Here is a 20,241-nt window from a genome sequence, read left to right as displayed (position 1 = left end):
CACAACACAATGTACTTATTATTTTACAAGTAGGCCTAGTAACACAACCAAAAGTTATTTTTAAAATACGTGCCGGTTAATGCATTGCCAAGACAACATATGAATGAGTTCTTCCAGAGCGTCTCCATCACTAAATGCGATGCTGCTGGTTTCCGCTCATCCGAACATGCGCTGTTTGGGGATTGGTCGAGCTGCAAGCCAATCACTATTCACGGAGCGCGTCCATCTGCTCACATGACACCTTTGTCAGCAATGTGTTGCTGCGTCTGCCCGAATGAAAATATGACAGAGGTCTGCTAGAGAAGACTGGGTCCGCAAAACAGGCTATACTGTCAAAGACTTGTTTTCTTTATAGCGTTGTTCACTGAGAGTGGATGTTGCAACTGAATCTACGGATCTGCTGAATGTCGCTGTATTGGGACCAGCTTCATCTGCGTGGGTAGGTCCCGTTCCGTCTAGTCTTGTAGGCTACTGCATAGCGTTTAGGCTACTGGATCCTTCAATAAAAGCCTACTTTCTTAGATGTCAAAAACATGGCAAACTACGCTAATACGTGTCTTAAACTGACTAATGTCAATGACATCGATGCATGCATTTAAGATGGTATAACGTTGGTACATGTCCAAGCAATCTCCTCCGTGTCATCCTCAGAGACATCGCTAGATTCCACATGTTCACCTTGTTTAAATGTTGCTGCTTGTATCGACTATCGAGGTGTTTATTGAAAGTGTTGAAGATCTCTTCCCCGACACTACGGAGCACAAGCAGCGCGCTCTAATAGCCTACTGCACGAGTCCCGACTCCCGTTCGGCGCAGGCACAGCCGTGGAAATTGAGGAGAAATCATAGCCTAACATTATCCACATGTTCAGTAGCCTACATTGAGAGATGAAGATGACACTAACACACACACACACACACACACACACACAGATTACACACACTCATAACAACAAATCACATCATTCACGTAGGCTATTCAATCCATTGAGAGAGCCGTCCTAAAGACGACACTCCTGTAGTGGGGGAACTTACCTGAGTGCTTATATCTGACGAATCAGACACATTAACCAATAGCTGCTATGCAGAAGAAAAAAAAAATATTCAAAGGACCACTATTCTCTCTCCTGACATGTTTCCTTAAGACCTAGCCTATATCTTTAAAGTGACACTGGGATTGTAGAGGCCTTAAGACCTACTCTTTAAAGTGACACTGGGACTGTAGAACAGGTAGAGGAATGAGCTGTGGCCTTAAGACCTAGCCTACTCTTTAAAGTGACACTGGGACTGTAGAATGACAGGTAGAGGAATGAGCTGTGTGCCCCATGGGTCTTTCATGTCTCCCCTAATAACAGACAGCATTTTGGCCATTTAGCAGCTCTGCTGAGAGGCTGCCTTGGAGTCCTGCCTCATTAAAATGCTGTATTACAGATAACTTGGAGTCCTGCCTCATTAAAATGCTGTATTACTGATAACTTGGATGTCTGATAATTTTCTTCTCTAGATTTCGCTGTTTCAACTTTAAAGTTAAGGGTAGAAACACATCATCATCAGTAACATTTGCATTTAGATTTCACTTACAGCACTCAAGGTGCGATAAAGGTAGGCTACAGTGGTGTCACTATATTGTAAGTGCATCAAGTGATCAAGGTGTAATTACACAAGCCCTTTTCCCATAAGATTTTCAAGCAAATTAACTTATAATTCTATATAATTTTGAACGATATAAGAGGCACCAAAAGTTAGATTCAACAGAATGAGTCTAGCAATCAAAATGATGTCATCAGAGCGCTGTTAATGCACATTTTTCTACCGCGCTACATTTTCCATCACCATTGGTAGTGAATGGAACACTTCTAGCGAATTCATCAAAGGTAGTGACTGGTACACTAAATTGTTGGGTGAACGACTTTGTGTAATTCAGATTTTAGCGCTAACTTTGTGAACATTCTGAGCAGCCGTCGCAGTAACTTATATCACTCCAAACCTTTTCCATCACATTTATATCGATTTAACTCTTGTTAATGAACGAATGAACTAATCACGACAAAACCGACATTACAGCGATATAAGTCATTTTCCATCACTTGTGTCGCACTAACTTTTTGATGTGCATCGCTTTAAAGCAAATTAACGTTTTAATGGAAAAAGGTAGAGTGGGAGAGCTCCATCCCAGACACACAGTAAAAAGGCTACTCTGTTATTAGAGCATCATTCTTATCATGTAGTCAGTTGATCACAGCGTCTGTTATTAGAGCATCATTCTTATCATGCAGTCAGTTGATCACAGCGTCTGTTATCAGAGCATCATTCTTATCATGCAGTCAGTTGATCACAGCGTCTGTTATCAGAGCATCATTCTTATCATGCAGTCAGTTGATCACAGCGTCTGTTATTAGAGCATCATTCTTATCATGCAGTCAGTTGATCACAGCGTCTGTTATTAGAGCATCATTCTTATCATGCAGTCAGTTGATCACTGTGTCTGTTGTTAATAGAGCATAATTCTTATCATGCAGTCAGTTGATCACACCATCTGTTATTAGAGCATCATTCTTATCACAGTCAGTTGATCACAGTGTCTGTTGTTACTAGAGCATCATTCTCATTATGAAGTCAGTTGATCACAGCGTCTGTTATTAGAGCATCATTCTTATCATGCAGTCAGTTGATCACAGCGTCTGTTGTTAATAGAGCATAATTCTTATCATGCTGTCAGTTGATCACACTGTCTGTTATTAGAGCATCATTCTTATCACAGTCAGTTGATCACAGTGTCTGTTACTAGAGCATCATTCTCATTATGAAGTCAGTTGGTCACAGCGTCTGTTATGAGAGCATCATTCTTATCACACAGTCAGTTGATCACAGCGTCTGTTATTAGAGCATCATTCAGCATCATTCTTGTCATGCAGTCAGTTGATCACAGCGTCTGTTATGAGAGCATCATTCTTATCACGCAGTCAGTTGATCACAGCGTCTGTTATTAGAGCATCATTCTTATCATGCAGTCAGTTGACCACAGCGTCTGTTGTTATTAGAGTCATGCAGTCAGTTGATCCCTGGCTCTGTTATGAGAGAGCATAACATCATTCGTAACTGCATTTGAGGAGCATAGGTCATTCATTACTGAGACTGCAAAACAAAGGTCAAAGGTCAATTACCACTGTGAGCTATTAGACAGACAGGTTCAGCTGTTCCTAAGATCTCCAGATGTGTTCTTGTTCTGGGGTGCAGTTCATCTCTCCTCTGCAGTACAGTGTTCCATATGGTTCTGTTCTGCAGTACGGTTCTCTGTTGTATTGATTGCAGGTATGATGTCAGATGCGTTGCCTGGTGACGTGAGGCTGCGTTGCCTGGTGATGTGAGATGCGTTGCCTGGTGATGTGAGGCTGCGTTGCCTGGTGATGTGAGATGCGTTGCCTGGTGACGTGAGATGCGTTGCGTGCTGGCGCGGGTCAACTATAAGACACTGGTGGTGGTGTGTGTGGTGTTCACGCTCGTCACCGTGCTGCTGTGGAACCGCTGCTCCAACGCCCCCCCGCTCGGCCCCGCCCACCCCCCGCCGGCCCCCACGGCTGAGGCCGAGGCCGACGCCCCCGACCGCCCGGAGGCTCCGCCCATCGCCAGGGAGGTTCCGTACGAGGAGATCGAGTGCCTCATCAACGAGGACGCCACCATCAAGGGCCGGCGCGAGGGCGCGGAGGTGTTCCTGCCGTTCTCGTGGGTGGAGAAGTACTTCGGCGTGTACGGCAGGGTGGCGCAGTACGACGGCACCGAGCGCTTCGAGTTCTCCCACAGCTACTCCAGAGTGTACGCGCAGCGCGAGCCCTACCACCCCGACGGAGTCTTCATGGCCTCTGAGGCCCACAACGTGGAGCTGCGCGAGAGGGTCAAGTGCATCAGTGGAGCAGAGGGTGAGTGTGTGTGTGTGTGTGTGTGTGTGTGTGTGTGTGTGTGTGTGTGTGTGTGTGTGTGTGTGTGTGTGTGTGTGTGTGTGTGTGTGTGTGTGTGTGTGTGTGTGTGTGTGTGTGTGTGTGTGTGTGTGTGTGTGTGCGTGTTTGTGGTCTTCAACACCGTGTGTGTTTGTGTTTATGGAGCAGAGGGTGAAAGTGTGTGTGTGTGTGTGGAGAAGAGGGTGAGTGGAGCATGCTTAGATCACAGATACTAAAGTAGGCCTGTATATGTCTGTGGTAAGTTTTGTATCTGTAAAAATATTTTTTGCTTGTAAAAATGGTTTGTACATCCTCAAATCCGTTTTGTCACTGTGTGGAAAAAAGTTTTGTGTGTTTGCGAACAGTTTTTGCATGCACGGATTTTCCATTTGCAAGTGCGCATCTGTTTTCTACAGACATGAAACAGATCTACAGGTCCGAAACGAATTTACAAGTACAAAACTTTTTTACAAATTTTCCCAAAACAGCCAATCACAGCCCTACTTACTGACCGGCCAGTCACCCAATCAGCTCGCGTCCCTCCCATAGATCTATTGAATCAATAGAACTGGCTACACCAGACGATAGTTTACAAATATCAGACTTCACAAGTACTGCCCGACGCCGGACGTAATTCATAGACATTGAATATCACACAAAGTATGTCTAGTTAAAGTAGATAATAGCTAGACAGTTAACAATAGCTAGCTAGGCTATTAGCTGCCAAATTTGATTAAGTTACCTCGGGTAGCTTAGCAGCCAATGTAGCAATGTAACGTTAATTCAGTCAGGACCATTATGTCTCCAAGATAGCATGATACTATTGCATGATATTTATTTTGGCGGTATGCAGGGAGAGCAGCAATAAACCCCCATGGGATACAGAATAGAACAAACATCATATAAGTCAGAAGTATGAGGGGATTGAGGGGAGGAGGTGGGTAGCAAAATTGCAGAAAAGCCACTGGCAGCAAATTGGTAAGGTAGTTTAAATGAGCGCTCTGAATGATCTCTGCCAATGAGAGCAGGGCCTGGCCAATCAGCTGGCAATCAGCTGAGCGGTTAGATTGAAATCAGCTGGGCCATCCAGGGAGGCGAGACTCCGTGACCTGCCTGAACTAATGCTGTGCTCCATTTACAACAGTTTCCAAATAGTAGACTCTAAGTCAGCTATGCTACTACCTTATCAATTGTCGGAAACAATTCGTAAACATTGTTTTAGACAACATATGCCATCAAATAAAAGTGATTTGATAGGGAACACCTCACAAAGTCTACATGTCTAGTAGGTTTACAGTAGTTAACGTGGTCGTTGGCTAGATAGATAGATAGATAGATAGATACTTTATTGATCCCCAAGGGGAAATTCAAGGAAATTTAAGCTTGAACGTTAATGTTAGCCAGCCGCGGTAGCTACGTTGCCAGACTCATTAAGATAAAAAGAACGCTGTTAACCTTACCAAAGTACCTTCAGTGCTAACATTAAGCAAACAAAACTTACGGAAGCTGATTGGCTGACTGGCCGTTCAGTAAGCAGTGCTGTGATTGTCTGTTTAGGTAAAATGAGTTTTGCGATCTGAAAAAAAAAACGTTTAAAAACATTTATAACTACAAAATCTTTTTGCATGCATGCAAAACATTTTTACGAGCTCAAAATACTTTTGGCGAGAATTGTATACCATATATATGAGTCTGGTGTGTGTGTGTGTGTGTGTGTGTGTGTGTGCGTGTTCCCCGCAGGAGTCCCGGTGTCCACCCAGTGGGGCACTCAGGGCTACTTCTACCCCATCCAGATCGCCCAGTACGGGCTGAGCCACTACAGCAAGAACCTGACGGAGCGGCCACCTAGCGTGGAGCTCTACGACAGGCCGGACGCCACGGCGACAGGCCCCGCCCCCTGGACCATTCCAAAGGGGTGTGGCCTCACGAGAGTCCATGACTTCGCACGCTCCACATCCGCACGACAGTTCAGTGCCGCGGGTCAGTGATGTCACCACCCACTCACCTGCCACCAGCCACACCTCCACAATTCTCTTGCCCCCACACTCTTACCCACCCCACCATTCTGCTGCCCCCAACACTCTTACCCCCACACCCAACGTTAGCTCTTATCTGAAGAATATAATCATTCTTTTGGAGTTAATCAGAATCATGTGGACATTATACAGTACATGCACCTTGCTGCCCAATGGCGTAGCCAAGGGCGTAGCTAAGGGTGGGTCTTGACCCGCCCACCTGTCAGTCAGGCCCATCCAAACGCGAGAACTTTCGTTTTACAGTAACTCAAAACTATATTACTGACTGGTGTGGTATTTTCAGACTTATATTCTGTATTCTGACTTGTTACCACTACTTGGGGCCCAACACCTACCCACAGTGCTAAAAAAAATATTTCTCTCTACATCAGATGCACCGTTACATATTATAGCATACGCAGTCATTCTCTCTCCTGCGCAACCAAAATGTGTGTGTTCCAAATAGCCTAGTACATAATTCTGCCTCATAAAATTGAACAAATGCATGTAGTTATTTTACAGAAAAATCTAAATAGGGAACTGCTATGCAGATTATGGGCTACAGTGCACAGTTGAGAAGTTATGGTAGGCCAACATGGAGGCAGTGAATAAACACACAGTTGGGTAGTTATGGTAGGCCAACATGGAGGCAGTGAATAAACACACAGTTGGGTAGTTATGGTAGGCCAACATGGAGGCAGTGAATAAACACACAGTTGAAAAGTTATGGTAGGCCAACATGGAGTGAATATACACTGAGGGGAGATTCTTTCTGTACTCGTAGCTGAACAGGCGCCACTGGCTAGACCGCTACTCAGATAGGACCAAACACGCGTCTGCCAGGGCTTCAGCGTCATGTCATTTCAAAAGTAGACGGACGAAACCTAAGCTATTTGAAGCTAAAAAAACGAATATTTGTAGTCCTGTGAGTGCACTTGCTGTGAGAAGTGATACATGACTTGCGATGTCATGTAGCCTAATGAGTGCACTTGCTGTGAGAAGTGGTACATGACTTGCGATGTCATGTAGCCTAATGAGGCATATGTTCATCATTTGACTTGGAATCCATTTCTAAAATAATTTCTCTTATTTGAATATTCATGTATTGGGTTAAGTCAAGTCAAGTCAAGTCAAGTTTATTCATATAGCGCATTTCATACACAGAGATCATTCATGCTTTACATAAACAAAAACCAAACAGTAATAGCAGATAAAAGCATAGATGAGCAAAGAGTAATAATAATAATAATAGTAATAATAAAAAGAAAGCGATAAAGAATAATTAACATAAAAGACTTAAGGTGGAATAACTAGAAGACAGGTCTGTTTTTAACAGATAGACTTTGCCAGAGTCTAATTTAGCAAACCAGTGATAGTGATCATTCTCAAACACCCAGAGCTGTTGCCACTCTTTGGAGATTCGTTGGTGTAGGCCCATCTGTGTGGGCACACAATATTTCCTTTCTTACTGGAGAGACCTTAATGTCCAGGGCCGATAGCTCAGCCGTCACTGACACTGACTACCACCCAACAAAAACTATCCCCAAACAGGGGCCCTACTCACCTGAATCTCCATTTGCCCAACCAAGGGCAGAACATAGTACTTAAAAGGAACCAGTACTACTCACCATGAGTGCAATTCTCCGGCATGTTGAGGGATCACACACATCAGGTTTCAATTTCCAAAACAAAATAAAACTTATAAGGAAAGCATAACATCATTTAAAAATAAATATTTATACAGAAAGCATAAAAGACTCAAGGTGGAATAATTAAAAGACATTTAGCAGAAAGCATCTGAGAACAATTTTGTCTTCAGTCTAGATTTAAAACATGTCTGATAAGTATTTAGGTCCTGCTCCATTTACTGATTTATAAACAAGCAGTAGTGCTTTAAAGTCAATTCTGTGACTTACTGGAAGCCAGTGCAGAGATTTAAGAATTGGAGTAATGTGCTCAGTTCTTTTTGTTTTAGTGAGAACCCTAGCTGCTGCATTTTGAATCACCTGAAGCTGTTTGATAGTCTTATTAGGAAGGCCTGTAAACAGTCCATTGCAGTAATCAACCCTGCTAGAGATAAATGCATGAATGAGTTTTTCTAAATCATGTTTTGACATTAGCCCTCTCAGTTTGGCAATATTTTTGAGGTGGTAAAAAGCTGATTTTCATGTGGCTGTTGAAATTTAGATCACTGTCGATTAATACACCAAGATTTTTAACAGTATCCTTTGCTTTCATTCCTTTTGTGTCAAGGAGAGTGGCAACCTTTCCTCCTTTTTACCAAATACAATGACTTCATTTTTTTCTTTGTTCAGCTGAAGAAAATGTTGAGACATCCAAGTGTTGATTTGTTCTATACACTGACACAGAGAATCAAGGGGACCATAGTCGTTAAGAGACAGAGCTAAGTAGATTTGTGTGTCATCTGCATAGCTATGATATGAAATCAAATTATTTTGGATGATTTGTCCAAGTGGGAGCATATAGAGGTTGAATGATAGTGGCCCCAAGATCGACCCCTGGGGAACACCACAGGTCAAGGACGTTGGTGTTGAGGTACAGTTGCCGATGGCAACAAAGAATCTCCTCTCTTGTAGATATGATTTGAGCCAGTTGGTAACTATGCCTGTAAATCCAACCCAGTGTTCTAGTCTGTGTAGTTAAGGTCCACCCATTTTATGATTTCTGGCTACGCACATAGTGCCACCTCTTCTGTGCACCAAAGTAGTGCCACCTCTTCTTGCAGATCAGTCTTTGTTTGTGCTCTGTGTTGGTCTTTGTTTGCTCTCTAAACTGATCTGCTTGTTTGTAGATGATTGTCCAGGCATCTCTCTGGCTCTGGCCAACTCCAAGGACTTCGTCCTGGCGTTTGACGTGAAGTTCCTGACCAACGGGAGCGTGTCGGTGGTGCTGGAGACGTCCGAAAAGGGCCCTCCCTTCGTCATCCACTACGTGACCAGCTCTGTGCTGCTGGCGTATAAGGATCGCGAGGTCACCTACGGCATCGGCGCCCGGGCCGCATGGAGCACGGTGACGCGCGACCTGCTGACGGACCTCCGTAAGGGCGTGTCCAGCAGCAAGGCGGTGCGGCCCGCGAGGCCCTCGAGGGTGGTGGTGCCTCGGCGCGTGGTGGAGCTGCAGCTGCGCGGCGCCGGCTTCATCGACAACATCACCATCTCGTCCACCGCCCACCGTGCCGCCTTCCTCTGCGCCGCCCGCTGGTTGCTACGGCACCAGGACGAGCGCGGCGGCTGGCCCATCAGGGTGGCGCGGAGGCTGGGCGAGGGCTTCCGCCCGCTGGAGCCCGGCTGGTACTCGGCGACGGCGCAGGGCCAGGGCATGTCCGCGCTGGTGCGTGCCTACCTGCTCACCCGCGACCCGGCCTTCCTCAGCGCCGCGCTGCGCGCCACCGGGCCCCTCAAGCGGCCCGCCGAGCAGCACGGCGTCAAGGCCGTGTTCATGAACAAGCTGGACTGGTACGAGGAGTACCCCACCACGCCCAGCTCCTTCGTGCTGAACGGCTTCATCTACGCCCTCATCGGCCTGCACGACGTGGCCGAGACCGCGGGGGACAAGCTGGGCCACGAGGCGGAGGTCCTCTTCAGCCGAGGAATCGAGTCTCTCAAGGCCATGCTGCCGCTCTTCGACACCGGCTCCGGCACCGTCTACGATCTGCGTCACTTTGTGTTAGGCACCGCCCCCAACGTGGCGCGCTGGGACTACCACACCACCCACATCAACCAGCTGCAGCTGCTCGCCTCCTTCCACAGCGCCCCCATCTTCAGAGAGTACCTCAAACGCTGGAAGACCTACCTGAAGGGAGGGCGTGCCAAGCACAACTAGCCCTGTTCAGAGACTATCTCAAGCCACGCACAACTAGCCTGGTTCAGAGACTATCTCAAGCCACGCACAACTAGCCTGGTTCAGAGACTATCTCAAGCCAAGCACAACTAGCCCTGTTCAGAGACTATCTCAAGCCACGCACAACTAGCCTGGTTCAGAGACTATCTCAAGCCAAGCACAACTAGCCCTGTTCAGAGACTATCTCAATTCAAGTCAAGTTTATTTATATAGCACATTTCATACACAGAGGTCATTGCTTGTGCTTTACATAAACAAAACCAAACAGTAATAGCAGATGAAAGCAGATGGGCAAAGTATTAAAAAAAGATCGTAATAAAACAAAAAAAGAAAGCATAAATCGTGGTAAAATCATTTAAAAACAAAGAATAATTAACAAAAAAAGATGAAGGACTTCTGGTGGATACTTTGCAGGAGTCTAATGTAGCAAACCAGTGACCGTGATATATCCAGTGATCATGATCCTTTTATAACGCCTAGACATTCAAACACTCAAGCACTGAAGACCACCTCAAGGGATGCCGTGCTAAACACAACTAGCCTGGTCCTCAAGAGTCCTGTTAGTCACAACTAGCCTGTTCCACTAGAGTCCTGTTAGTCACAACTAGCCTGGTCCACTAGAGTCCTGTTAGTCACAACTAGCCTGGTCCACTGGAGTCCTGTTAGTCACAACTAGCCTGGTCCACTGGAGTCCTGTTAGTCACAACTAGCCTGGTCCACTGGAGTCCTGGTGGTCATACTGTGAAGCGGCTTTACACATGTTTTCAAATCAAATCCATGTTACTTTGCCAATGCTTGTTTTTTTAGTCCTCCAGAACAGTGTGGCTATCAGACCAGATCCTGGAAAAACAGCAGAGTAGTGTGTGTAGAAAAGCATGTACCCTGTCCTGGCTGTAGTGTCTGTAGAAAAGCATGCACCTTGTCTTGGCTGAGCATTGGTGTCTGCACTTACAGGCCAGGCAGATTTGAGAGCAGGCATACTCTGAAGTAGTACTCATACTCTGAGAAGTAAATATTGGCCACACTGTTGTGTAGGTGACCATATAGAAGTGGATCAGGCTGAAACAGCATCATGATGGTTTATACCGGAACTCAAAGAGCAGCCTTAGACTCTTACTGTGCGTTCACACCAAGACCGTCAAGAGCGCCGGAAATCATTCATTTTCTATGGAGAGCCGGCGTTACCGGCGTCAAAAGCATTCTGGGCGTGAGCGTGGCTTCATGAGCTTCACGGGCGTCAAAAAAAAGTTGAGCCTCAGTTAACTTTATGGTAATTAGCTATGACATGGTTCGGCGTCAACTAATCAGAATGTCAAACTCGCAGGATTGCTGCTTGTGGTTTGTCCAAATGTTTCACGTCATGGCTTTGACGCTTTCGGAGCTGAACTGGGTTGAGCGTCGGGCTATGAGCTTCACCAGCGACTTCGACGCTTTTGACGGTTCTGGTCTGAACGCACAGTTAGATGGAGATTTAGAATGACATCCCCTTCATCTTATTGCAGCAGATAAAATAAATGATTCATGAGATGACCTTATCAGCGGCCATCAAGACACTAGCCTGAATCAGCTATAGACTGTTACACTACCCAAAGCTGGAGGAAGTAGCTCTTTTCAGTACAAGCTTTTGACAGTTCATTCAAATTACTTTTCAAAGTTCTTGAAATGGAGAATTTTGTTCTAACTGCATTAACAAGTGTCTGGTCCAATAGCCACTGCCTTTTCAAAACCACATCTTTTCTCTGTGTCTACTGTGAGTAAAAAGCACACATCCCCCAGTGACACACACTATAGTCTACTGTGGGTTACCTACAGTGACATGCAGTAGCCTACTGTGGGTTAGCTATATATCCCCATGCAGTAGCCTACTGTGGGTTAGCTACATATCCCCATGCAGTAGCCGACTGTGGGTTAGCTATATATCCCAAGGGGGCAGGCGAACGTTGGGAGAGTGTAGAGAGTATGGCCGCCGCCATGGTAACCGCCATGGTAAATAGGAGACCAGTGCTAGCTAGCCATTCCATTGAATCCTATGGGGCGTAAGCGCCACTTTTGACATCAAATAACGTTACAGCTGAAGCGTTTTTAGCCTTTGTACGAACCTTTTCTATTTTCGGAGTAAATACAACATTGTGAGATTGGCGTTATATCCTCGTCGCTAACTGTCTTATCGGCTGAGTAATAAACGTTTTTATGAAATCAATGCTAAAGTGTTAATGCGCACGCGTCCAGAGAGAGCGTCGCCATAGGTCAGACTCGGTCAGACTACGTGCCTACGTCACATGTACAACACCTGAGCCTGCGCAGGAGACCTATGCAGGAAATAGAAGGCCAAAAAAAAAAAAAAAACATTGAAATTTGCTTCCTCGGTCTCTGCTGACGTCTACGTGATAGCTCTGTCCATATCTTTTACTGTCTGTGATATATCCCCATGCAGTAGCCTACTGTGGGTTAGCTGTATATATCCCCATGCAGTAGCCTACTGTGGGTTAGCTACATGCTACATATCCACATATGGCCTACAGTACGCTAGGTAAGCTACATGCTACATATCCACATACAGCCTACAGTACGCTAGGTAAGCTACTGTACATGCTACATGTCCACATACAGCCTACAGTACGCTAGGTAGCTACCCACCCCCCACCCAACACACACACACACACACACACACATGCAGTGCTTTTTCTGTTGCAGTACAGTCCTGTATGTATGTCCTTCCTTATCTACTGATCAAATGAAGCTGTAGAAGAGCAATCATTCAGTAAAAACTCTTAGAGCAGTCGTTAGCACTTTAAAACTAACTTTAATCGAAAAGATGTTTGTTGGTGTGTGTGTGTGCTGACAGATTGTTCAAGTGTTGACTAGATAAACCTGATTTTACGGATGCACAACAATGTTTAGACAAGAACTGTCCAGCAAGCCTTGAGACATGAGCCCAATGTCCTGCTACTAGCCTACTATCACCCTCCTCAGTGAGTGGGCTCCCATTCCCATAACATGAGATGCACAGTGACCTCATCTGAGTTCTGAACAGGGTGTGTAAGGCTGTGAGGAACTTTACATTTTGTAGGCTGTAGGGTATTCTTTATCGGTGCCAACTCATTTGAATGTGTACAATAAAAGGTGTTATTCATCTGTTCATTTCCTGTCTTAACTTTTGTCTGATATTATATTCAAACATCAGAAGAGGATGGTCCATGCTACTTAAAAGAAAACCCTCTATGTGTGAGGCTGATAGCTCTATCATATATAAATATAACAGTCAGATTGATCATGTAGAAATTAAATATAGTGTCCTAAACATATTGGAGTCCTTCAACCATCAACATAAACAGAAAACAAGAAGATGTGACAAGAAAAAGAAAACAATTTTAACATTACAGCCAAGTAAACTCTGTGTTCGATTGGTTACGCATACACTACATCTTTGCTCAACTATTCGTCCTGAGTTGGCCAGCAGGGTATCTTAGCCTTCTCTCTGAATTGTTGAATTACTAGCTAATGCTAGCGCCGTGTTTTTGCTTTACCTGCATAGCCTATTTAGACGAACCATCTCCTCGTTTTGAGACAATGTTATAAATATATTTTTACAACGAATTAGTCAGCGGGGAACGTATAATATTATGCAGTTCCAGATATATGGAAAACAATAACAGTCCAACAACAAACTGGACTGGCTAACTACCAGGTTAGCATGAACGCTAACGTTAGTTAGCTACGCCTACGATGAATAATTTCAACAGTCGGACTGGTAAAAAAGGTGAGCCACAACAAATCTTCAACACAACAAAGATTACAGCACATTCATTTATACTTGCATCAGGAAAATCAACATGGCACAAATGGCATTGAATGACGAATCAATGTTATGCCACGGCTAACGTTAACGTTACACCTTCCCATCGAACTGGTGTTTTAACGAAAGCTAATGATAGCCAGCTAAAGTTAGCTAGCGATAGTGCGAACTATTTAGCTCGAATCGTTATTTAAGTAGGTAATCGTTAAGACCATTGTTATTAGGTCACCGCTTTCTACAAATTATGTTTACATGCTGAATGACATGGAGAGTTTATGGCTTGCGGGCCACTGCGTGTTTTGTTTGTTTTCATACGGTGCGACTATTTAAAGCTAGCATGTCTCGGCCCATTAGCAAGATTTACCTTGGTTTTATAATATGATTTAATTTTCTTGGCAAAATGCATCAGCCAGATGTAACAGTACTGACGTGGGGACACAGATCAACTAACGTTACGTAAGGGTCGTGTAACTATAAGGCTGTTAACGTTACTGTAACAGTTTGTCAATCGCTCCATTTTGATTAGCTAACGTTACGTTTGATTAGCTATGTTGCACTCTAATTAAATCCTTGTTTTTGGAATTCAAGTTATAAACTCCATAACATTTCCCACAACTAACTCGGAATCTGTAAGTTAGCAAAGAGAAATGAACAGCTCGATGATATGCAATAGTATCATAAATGCGGATGAAACCAGGCGGAACAGTATCCCTTTATTGTAGACGTCAGATTGGAAGAGAGAGGGCAAACCGCAAAGATTCTGGCTAGTTTTTCTTCGCGTTGATGGAAACAGAATTCCACAATGATCATCAGTGTTTGGACATATGCCTGTCTTGGACATGAAATGAGGCCTTCTGTCTCGGTTTAAATTAATGTGGCGGAGCCTGCCAAGGATTCATGCGCGTTCCCACTCGATGCCCTCTCTTGGTGCTCTTTTGTTCCATATGAAACCAAATTCTTGCAATGTAAATGTACCCCCACAAACGGGCCCACTCTAGGACACTTTGTGCACGTCATATTTCACCATGTTCCAGAAGATGATTTCCTCTGTCTCAGAGATGACCATTTCAGAGATGTGGCTTTGCCCATCGGCCTAGCTGTGCCAGTTATTTTTATGATCTAGACATAGCTATTCTGAAACTTTAATTTGAGGAGTGCTGCTGTGTGTTCATCATGCCCCCACTAACTGCTTGTGGCCCTGTGACTGCTGGGCTGTAGCCCAGAGCATGTGTGGCTAGCCGCCGCAGACCGCCGCACTGACCAGCCTGTGTGGGAGGACGGACCCTGAGCGCCATGGCGACGCGGAACAGGAACTCGGTGCAGATCCTGCTGGGACGCGAGAGAGGCGCCGCCGTGTTGGGCTCCCAGCGCTTCCTGCAGCAGCTGGTGGAGGAGAGGACGCGCTGGATGAAATGGCAAAGCCAGGTACTGCACTACCACTACACTACAGTACACTACACTACACTCCCAAAGCCAGGTACTGCACTACACTACACTACAGTACACTACACTTACACTACACTTATACTGCACTTACACTACACTCCCACTACACTCCCACTGCACTACACTGCTCTCCCACTACACTGCACTCCCACTACACTACACTACACTACACTGCTCTCCCACTACACTACACTCCCACTACACTACACTACAATCCCACTACACTACACTACACTACAATCCCACTACACTACACTACACTACACTACAATCCCACTACACTACACTACACTACACTGCTCTCCCACTACACTACACTACACTACACTACAATCCAGGGCTGTAGTACTCGAGTCCGGACTTGAGTCCGGTTTTTTATGGTCTCGGACTTGTCTCGGACTCGCTGGTATTTGACTTGGACTTGTCTCGGTCTCGGCCACTGGTCTTGCTAAATATGGTTCTTGGTCTCGACCGAGTCCAGGCGTCTTTATTATGTTATTATATTCAAGGGAAGTAGGAGTACACCAGGGCTCGACATTAACGGTTGCCCAGTAGCCTTCTGAAGTAGCCAAACATGCGTGTGCGCAAGGCACCCCCTCCCCTAGAAGCCTGTGGCTGTGCGTCTTTTTCTCTCACACACACGTATGCGCAGCAGTGCCATAAACAGCGAAACATAAGTGATGCTATTGTAACGCATAATAACAGGCTAATATCAAGTTGATTTGCTCTCTTGCATCTCTCAAATTTGTGTTGCTAACCTGTCTGGGCTATGGGATTTAGGCCTACTTTTGGGTTTAACGTCAAGAAGAACGTTTAGAAGGCTACGCAACCTTGGCAAATTTTTACATCTGGAGAGAGCTCCTGCCATGACGCTAGCTCAGGTCACGTATGTCAGTCGTGTAGTGGTCACTAAAATCATTAATGAACATTAGAAGACACTTATCTCTTCTATGATCCCAAAAAGATTGTCTTCGACTTGTTATATTTTCGAACATTTATTTAATCTAATGATAGGCCTATAGAAAATTAATTGCACCTCTGATTCCATCCGTATACGCGTTATGCGCAACTATTATTGTATTCACTAGTGTAGACTGTGTAGGCTAATTACTCTCACCACGTATTTCTTAAAGTGACAGGCGCTCAATTACAGGGTTCACCCAGCCTACCTACACACCATATTAAACATAGGCTACTGTAGATACTGACAGTATGTATCCAAGACATTAAAGATATGCCTTATTTTAGTGCACAGAGTAAACTGAAATAAGAGGCCTTTAATAATGGGGCAACCATTTTTTTGTATTTGGCAACCAAAACCTCATGCCTGGTTGACCAGTTGGCAACCACTTTTAAAAGCTAATGTTGAGCCCTGGAGTACACTAATACTGGTCATTCTTGTCTATGTCTGGAGTGAAGCTATATTGTAATTTAGTTAATTGATGTGATATCAAGGGTTATACTTACAAATCCTGGGTGTTGTGACACTGTTTTTGCTTTTAGATCAGCAAATAATAACCCAAAATGATTGTCTTTATACTGTCATGCATACAACTTGCTTTTTTCTGTCCTGGACTCGGTCTTGACTCGGACTCGAGTCTTTTGGACTCGGGTCTGTCCTGGACTTGAACCTCTTTGGACTCGGTCTTGACTTGGTCTCGACCGGTCCTGGTCTTGGACTTGTCTTGGACTCGATAAAGGTGGTCTTGACTACAGCCCTGCTACAATCCCACTACACTACACTACACTACACTACAATCCCACTACACTACACTACACTCCCACTACACTACACTACACTACACTACACTACACTACAATCCCACTACACTACACTACACTACACTACACTACACTACAATCCCACTACACTACACTACACTCCCACTACACTACACTACACTACACTGCACTACAATCCCACTACACTACACTACACTACACTACAATCCCACTACACTGCACTCCCACTACACTACACTACACTACACTCCCACTACACTACACTACACTACACTACACTACAATCCCACTACACTACACTACACTACACTACAATCCCACTACACTGCACTCCCACTACACTGCACAGTGTATGTGTGAGAGAGCGGGAGATAGAGCGAGAGTGTGAGAGAAGTGTGTGTATGAGAGAGAAGTGTATGTTATGATTGTGTGTATGAGAGAGAAGTGTGTGTTATGACTGTGTGTGTGTGTGTGTGTGTGTGAGGGATGTGTGCTTTTTGATCATGCTTGTGAAGCTTTATGTGTGTTTTTTGGATCTCTGATAGCATACTGAACTGTGTGCGTACTGTGTGCGTGTACTTTATGGGTCTCTAATGGTATGTGTGTGTGTTCAGAGTGAGACAGGCAAGATCAAATCTTAGTGCTAGGTGTCATCAGGGTCTAGGACTCTGTGTGTGTGTCTGACAGATAATATGATCGCCATTTGATTTGCTGTATTTTTTTCTAAAGTTAAGCTTCAGTTTAGTATTCCAGATTTCACTTTAAGTTGGGCCACTCCTGATTGGTGAGCAGGCCTAGTGCATGAGAAGAACAGCAATCCTGATTGGTGTAGAGTCTAGTGCATGAGAAGAACAGCACTCCTGATTGGTGTAGAGTCTAGTGCATGAGAAGAACAGCACTCCTGATTGGTGAGCCTCGCTGTCTGTCACACAAGGAGGATGACTTCAGTATGAGCATAATAGATGTGACCATTAACCAATGGAAGGTGTGTGTGTGTGTGTGTGTGTGTGTGTGTGTGTGTGTGTGTGTGTGTGTGTGTGTGTGTGTGTGTGTGTGTGTGTGTGTGTGTGTGTGTGTGTGTGTGTGTGTGTGTGTGTGTGTGTGTGTGTGTGTGATGTGTGCTCTTTATGATTCTGTGTGTGTGTGATGTGTGCTTTATGACTGTGTATAACAGTGTGTGTGTGTGTGTGTGTTAGATTTGTGCTTTATGACTGTGTAATGTGTGTGGCGTGTGTGTAAGATTTGTGCTGTGTGTGTTATGACTGTGTGTGTGTGTGATTTGTGCTTAATTGCTATCTTGTGTGTAGTGGTGCAACGGATCATCATTGATCCGTGATCCGTTATCTTCGGTTCGGCACACACATTATCCGCGGATTGATTTATAATAATTATTAATAATAATGTCCGTGTGTTCTTTTGAAGTAACATGTGTGTCCACAAGGCATGCTTCTAGTCCCTCCCTACAGAGCCGTAGGCTCTACTCCCCTAGCCTGCCTGCGCGTCTTTTCTGCTCTCACACACGTTATTAGCGGTCATGCCATAACCAGCAATACATGGCTGCTAGTTTAAGTGCTGATGTGGCTGCACAGCAGCAACACAATAATAGCCTTATATCAAGTTTGTTTGTGCACACTTGCATCTCTCAAGTTTGTTGCGCACCTACCTATGCTATGATATTTAGGTCATTTAGGCTTAGCCTACTGTTGGGTTCAATGTCAGCAATAAGCTACGCAACCTTGGCTAACTTGTACATCTGGAGATAGCTTGTGCTCACTAAAATCATAAAGGAGCATTGCAAGAAACTCATCTCTTTTATGATCCCAGAAAGATTTTCTTCGACTCTTTAGTTTTATTAACATGTATTTTATCTAATGACCTAGAAAGCATAACGAATTGCATCCACATATCCTTGTCATTATGCACTATATCCAACTTATTTTCACAAGAATGAAACCGTGAGACTGAAGGCTAATTACCCTCACGTATTTCTTAAAGCGACAGGGACTCAATTACACACACCTCCTATGCGCACTCCTACACACTACATTAAAGATATGCTAAATCAGTACACAAATGACTAAACATTTGTAGCTACTAGTAATTATGCAGACTGTGTGTGGAGGGTCAAGCAGAATCTTGGATGGCCACTGGTGTGAATGATCACACAATATTCAATATAAGGCTACTGGTGATTAAACACCAAATCAACTAAAATTGTAAAAAAGCATCGAAAAAGTCATTCTTGACTTAGTATCGGTATCGAAACAATAATTTTGGTATCGTGACAACACTAGCCTACTTTAAACACATGCTGAAAGTGCTTGAGCCACGTTACAACATCCCATCAAAGACAAAACTATGTTTATTTGTCTTGTCTTGTCTTTTTTTTTTTTTTTTGCTGATCCGAAAAATGATCCGATCCGTGACTCTTGATCCGAGGAACGATCCGAACCGTGACTTTTTCGATCCGTTGCACCCCTACTTGTGTGTGTGTGAGTGTGTGACCCCTACTTGTGTGTGTGTTTGATGTGTGCTTTATAACTGTGTGTGAGTGTGTGACTTGTGCTTTATTAGGGCTGGGCGATATGGACCAAATCTGATATCTCGATATTTTGGGGCAGATTGGCGATATACGATATATACCGATATTTTAAACAGAAAGAGAAAAGGGTTTCAAATTCACTCCACATGGCAATTATGACAACACAACCAGTTTTAATTAGACTGATTTCAGACTGCTCTAGCAGAGCTGTGCAAAAATGTGTAAACTATAACGTACCAATCATTAGGCATATGCAATGCAAATAACAAAATACCAATAGGTCTACCCTGAATCTACATTGTACAGCACAATGCAATATTCTGGACACAAAAATATTGCAGTGGCCTACTGGGGAAAAAAACGCAGTTTCCCTGTCACTCAGTGCAGTTTGTTGTAAGGGTCTGATAGGGCCTAGATGACAAGCACATTTATTATGGCCTAGACGTGTGTGAATTGCTATCGATAACGATAAACCTCGTTGTAAGGGTCTGATAGGGCCTAGATGACAAGCACATTTATTATGGCCTAGACGTGTGAATTGCTATCGATAACGATAAACCTCGTTGTAAGGGTCTGATAGGGCCTAGATGACAAGCACATTTATTATGGCCTAGACGTGTGAATTGCTATCGATAAGCACATGTATTATGGCCTAGACATGTGTGAATTGCTATCGATAAGCACATGTATTATGGCCTAGACATGTGTGAATTGCTATCGATAAGCACATGTATTATGGCCTAGACATGTGTGAATTGCTATCGATAAGCACATGTATTATGGCCTAGACGTGTGTGAATTGCTATCGATAAGCACATGTATTATGGCCTAGACGTGTGTGAATTGCTATCGATAACGATAAACCTCGTTGATTTCCACGACTAGGCGTTCCGCATAACTAAAA

The 20,241-nt window shown here is 44.4% G+C and overlaps 2 protein-coding genes across 2 annotated transcripts in view; both read left to right on the top strand.

The window, feature by feature from the left end:
- Positions 1-274: 274 nt before the first annotated feature.
- On the top strand, positions 275-12,949 carry glcea (glucuronic acid epimerase a). The gene is made up of 4 exons (XM_062548286.1): positions 275-439; positions 3,312-3,916; positions 5,675-5,914; positions 8,762-12,949. The coding sequence occupies exons 2-4, from the start codon at positions 3,436-3,438 to the stop codon at positions 9,790-9,792; spliced, it is 1,752 nt and encodes a 583-aa protein (XP_062404270.1). The 5' UTR covers positions 275-439; positions 3,312-3,435; the 3' UTR covers positions 9,793-12,949.
- A 333-nt stretch (positions 12,950-13,282) lies between these two features.
- The window catches only part of ambra1b (autophagy/beclin-1 regulator 1b), a 49,259-nt gene continuing 42,300 nt past the window's right edge, over positions 13,283-20,241 (top strand). Inside the window, exons 1-2 of the mRNA XM_062548129.1 lie at positions 13,283-13,570; positions 14,825-15,031. Of these exons, the coding sequence (XP_062404113.1) occupies positions 14,900-15,031 (132 nt within the window). The 5' untranslated portion in view covers positions 13,283-13,570; positions 14,825-14,899. The remainder of the gene's footprint in view (positions 13,571-14,824; positions 15,032-20,241) is intronic.

This window comes from Sardina pilchardus, chromosome 10 (genome assembly GCF_963854185.1).
Source record: "Sardina pilchardus chromosome 10, fSarPil1.1, whole genome shotgun sequence".
Lineage (NCBI taxonomy): Eukaryota > Metazoa > Chordata > Actinopteri > Clupeiformes > Clupeidae > Sardina > Sardina pilchardus.
The sequence above is the reverse complement of the archived record's forward strand: the minus strand, read 5'-3'. Positions and strand labels throughout refer to the sequence as shown.

What these genes read in the sequence shown, in the direction of transcription:
- glcea (XM_062548286.1), top strand. Translation starts at nt 3,436, where the DNA reads ATGCGTTGCGTGCTGGCGCGGGTCAACTATAAGACACTGGTGGTGGTG. An exon ending in GTGCATCAGTGGAGCAGAGG is followed by an intron (nt 3,917 to 5,674) that starts GTGAGTGTGTGT and finishes TGTTCCCCGCAG; the next exon opens with GAGTCCCGGTGTCCACCCAG. An exon ending in ACGACAGTTCAGTGCCGCGG is followed by an intron (nt 5,915 to 8,761) that starts GTCAGTGATGTC and finishes GCTTGTTTGTAG; the next exon opens with ATGATTGTCCAGGCATCTCT.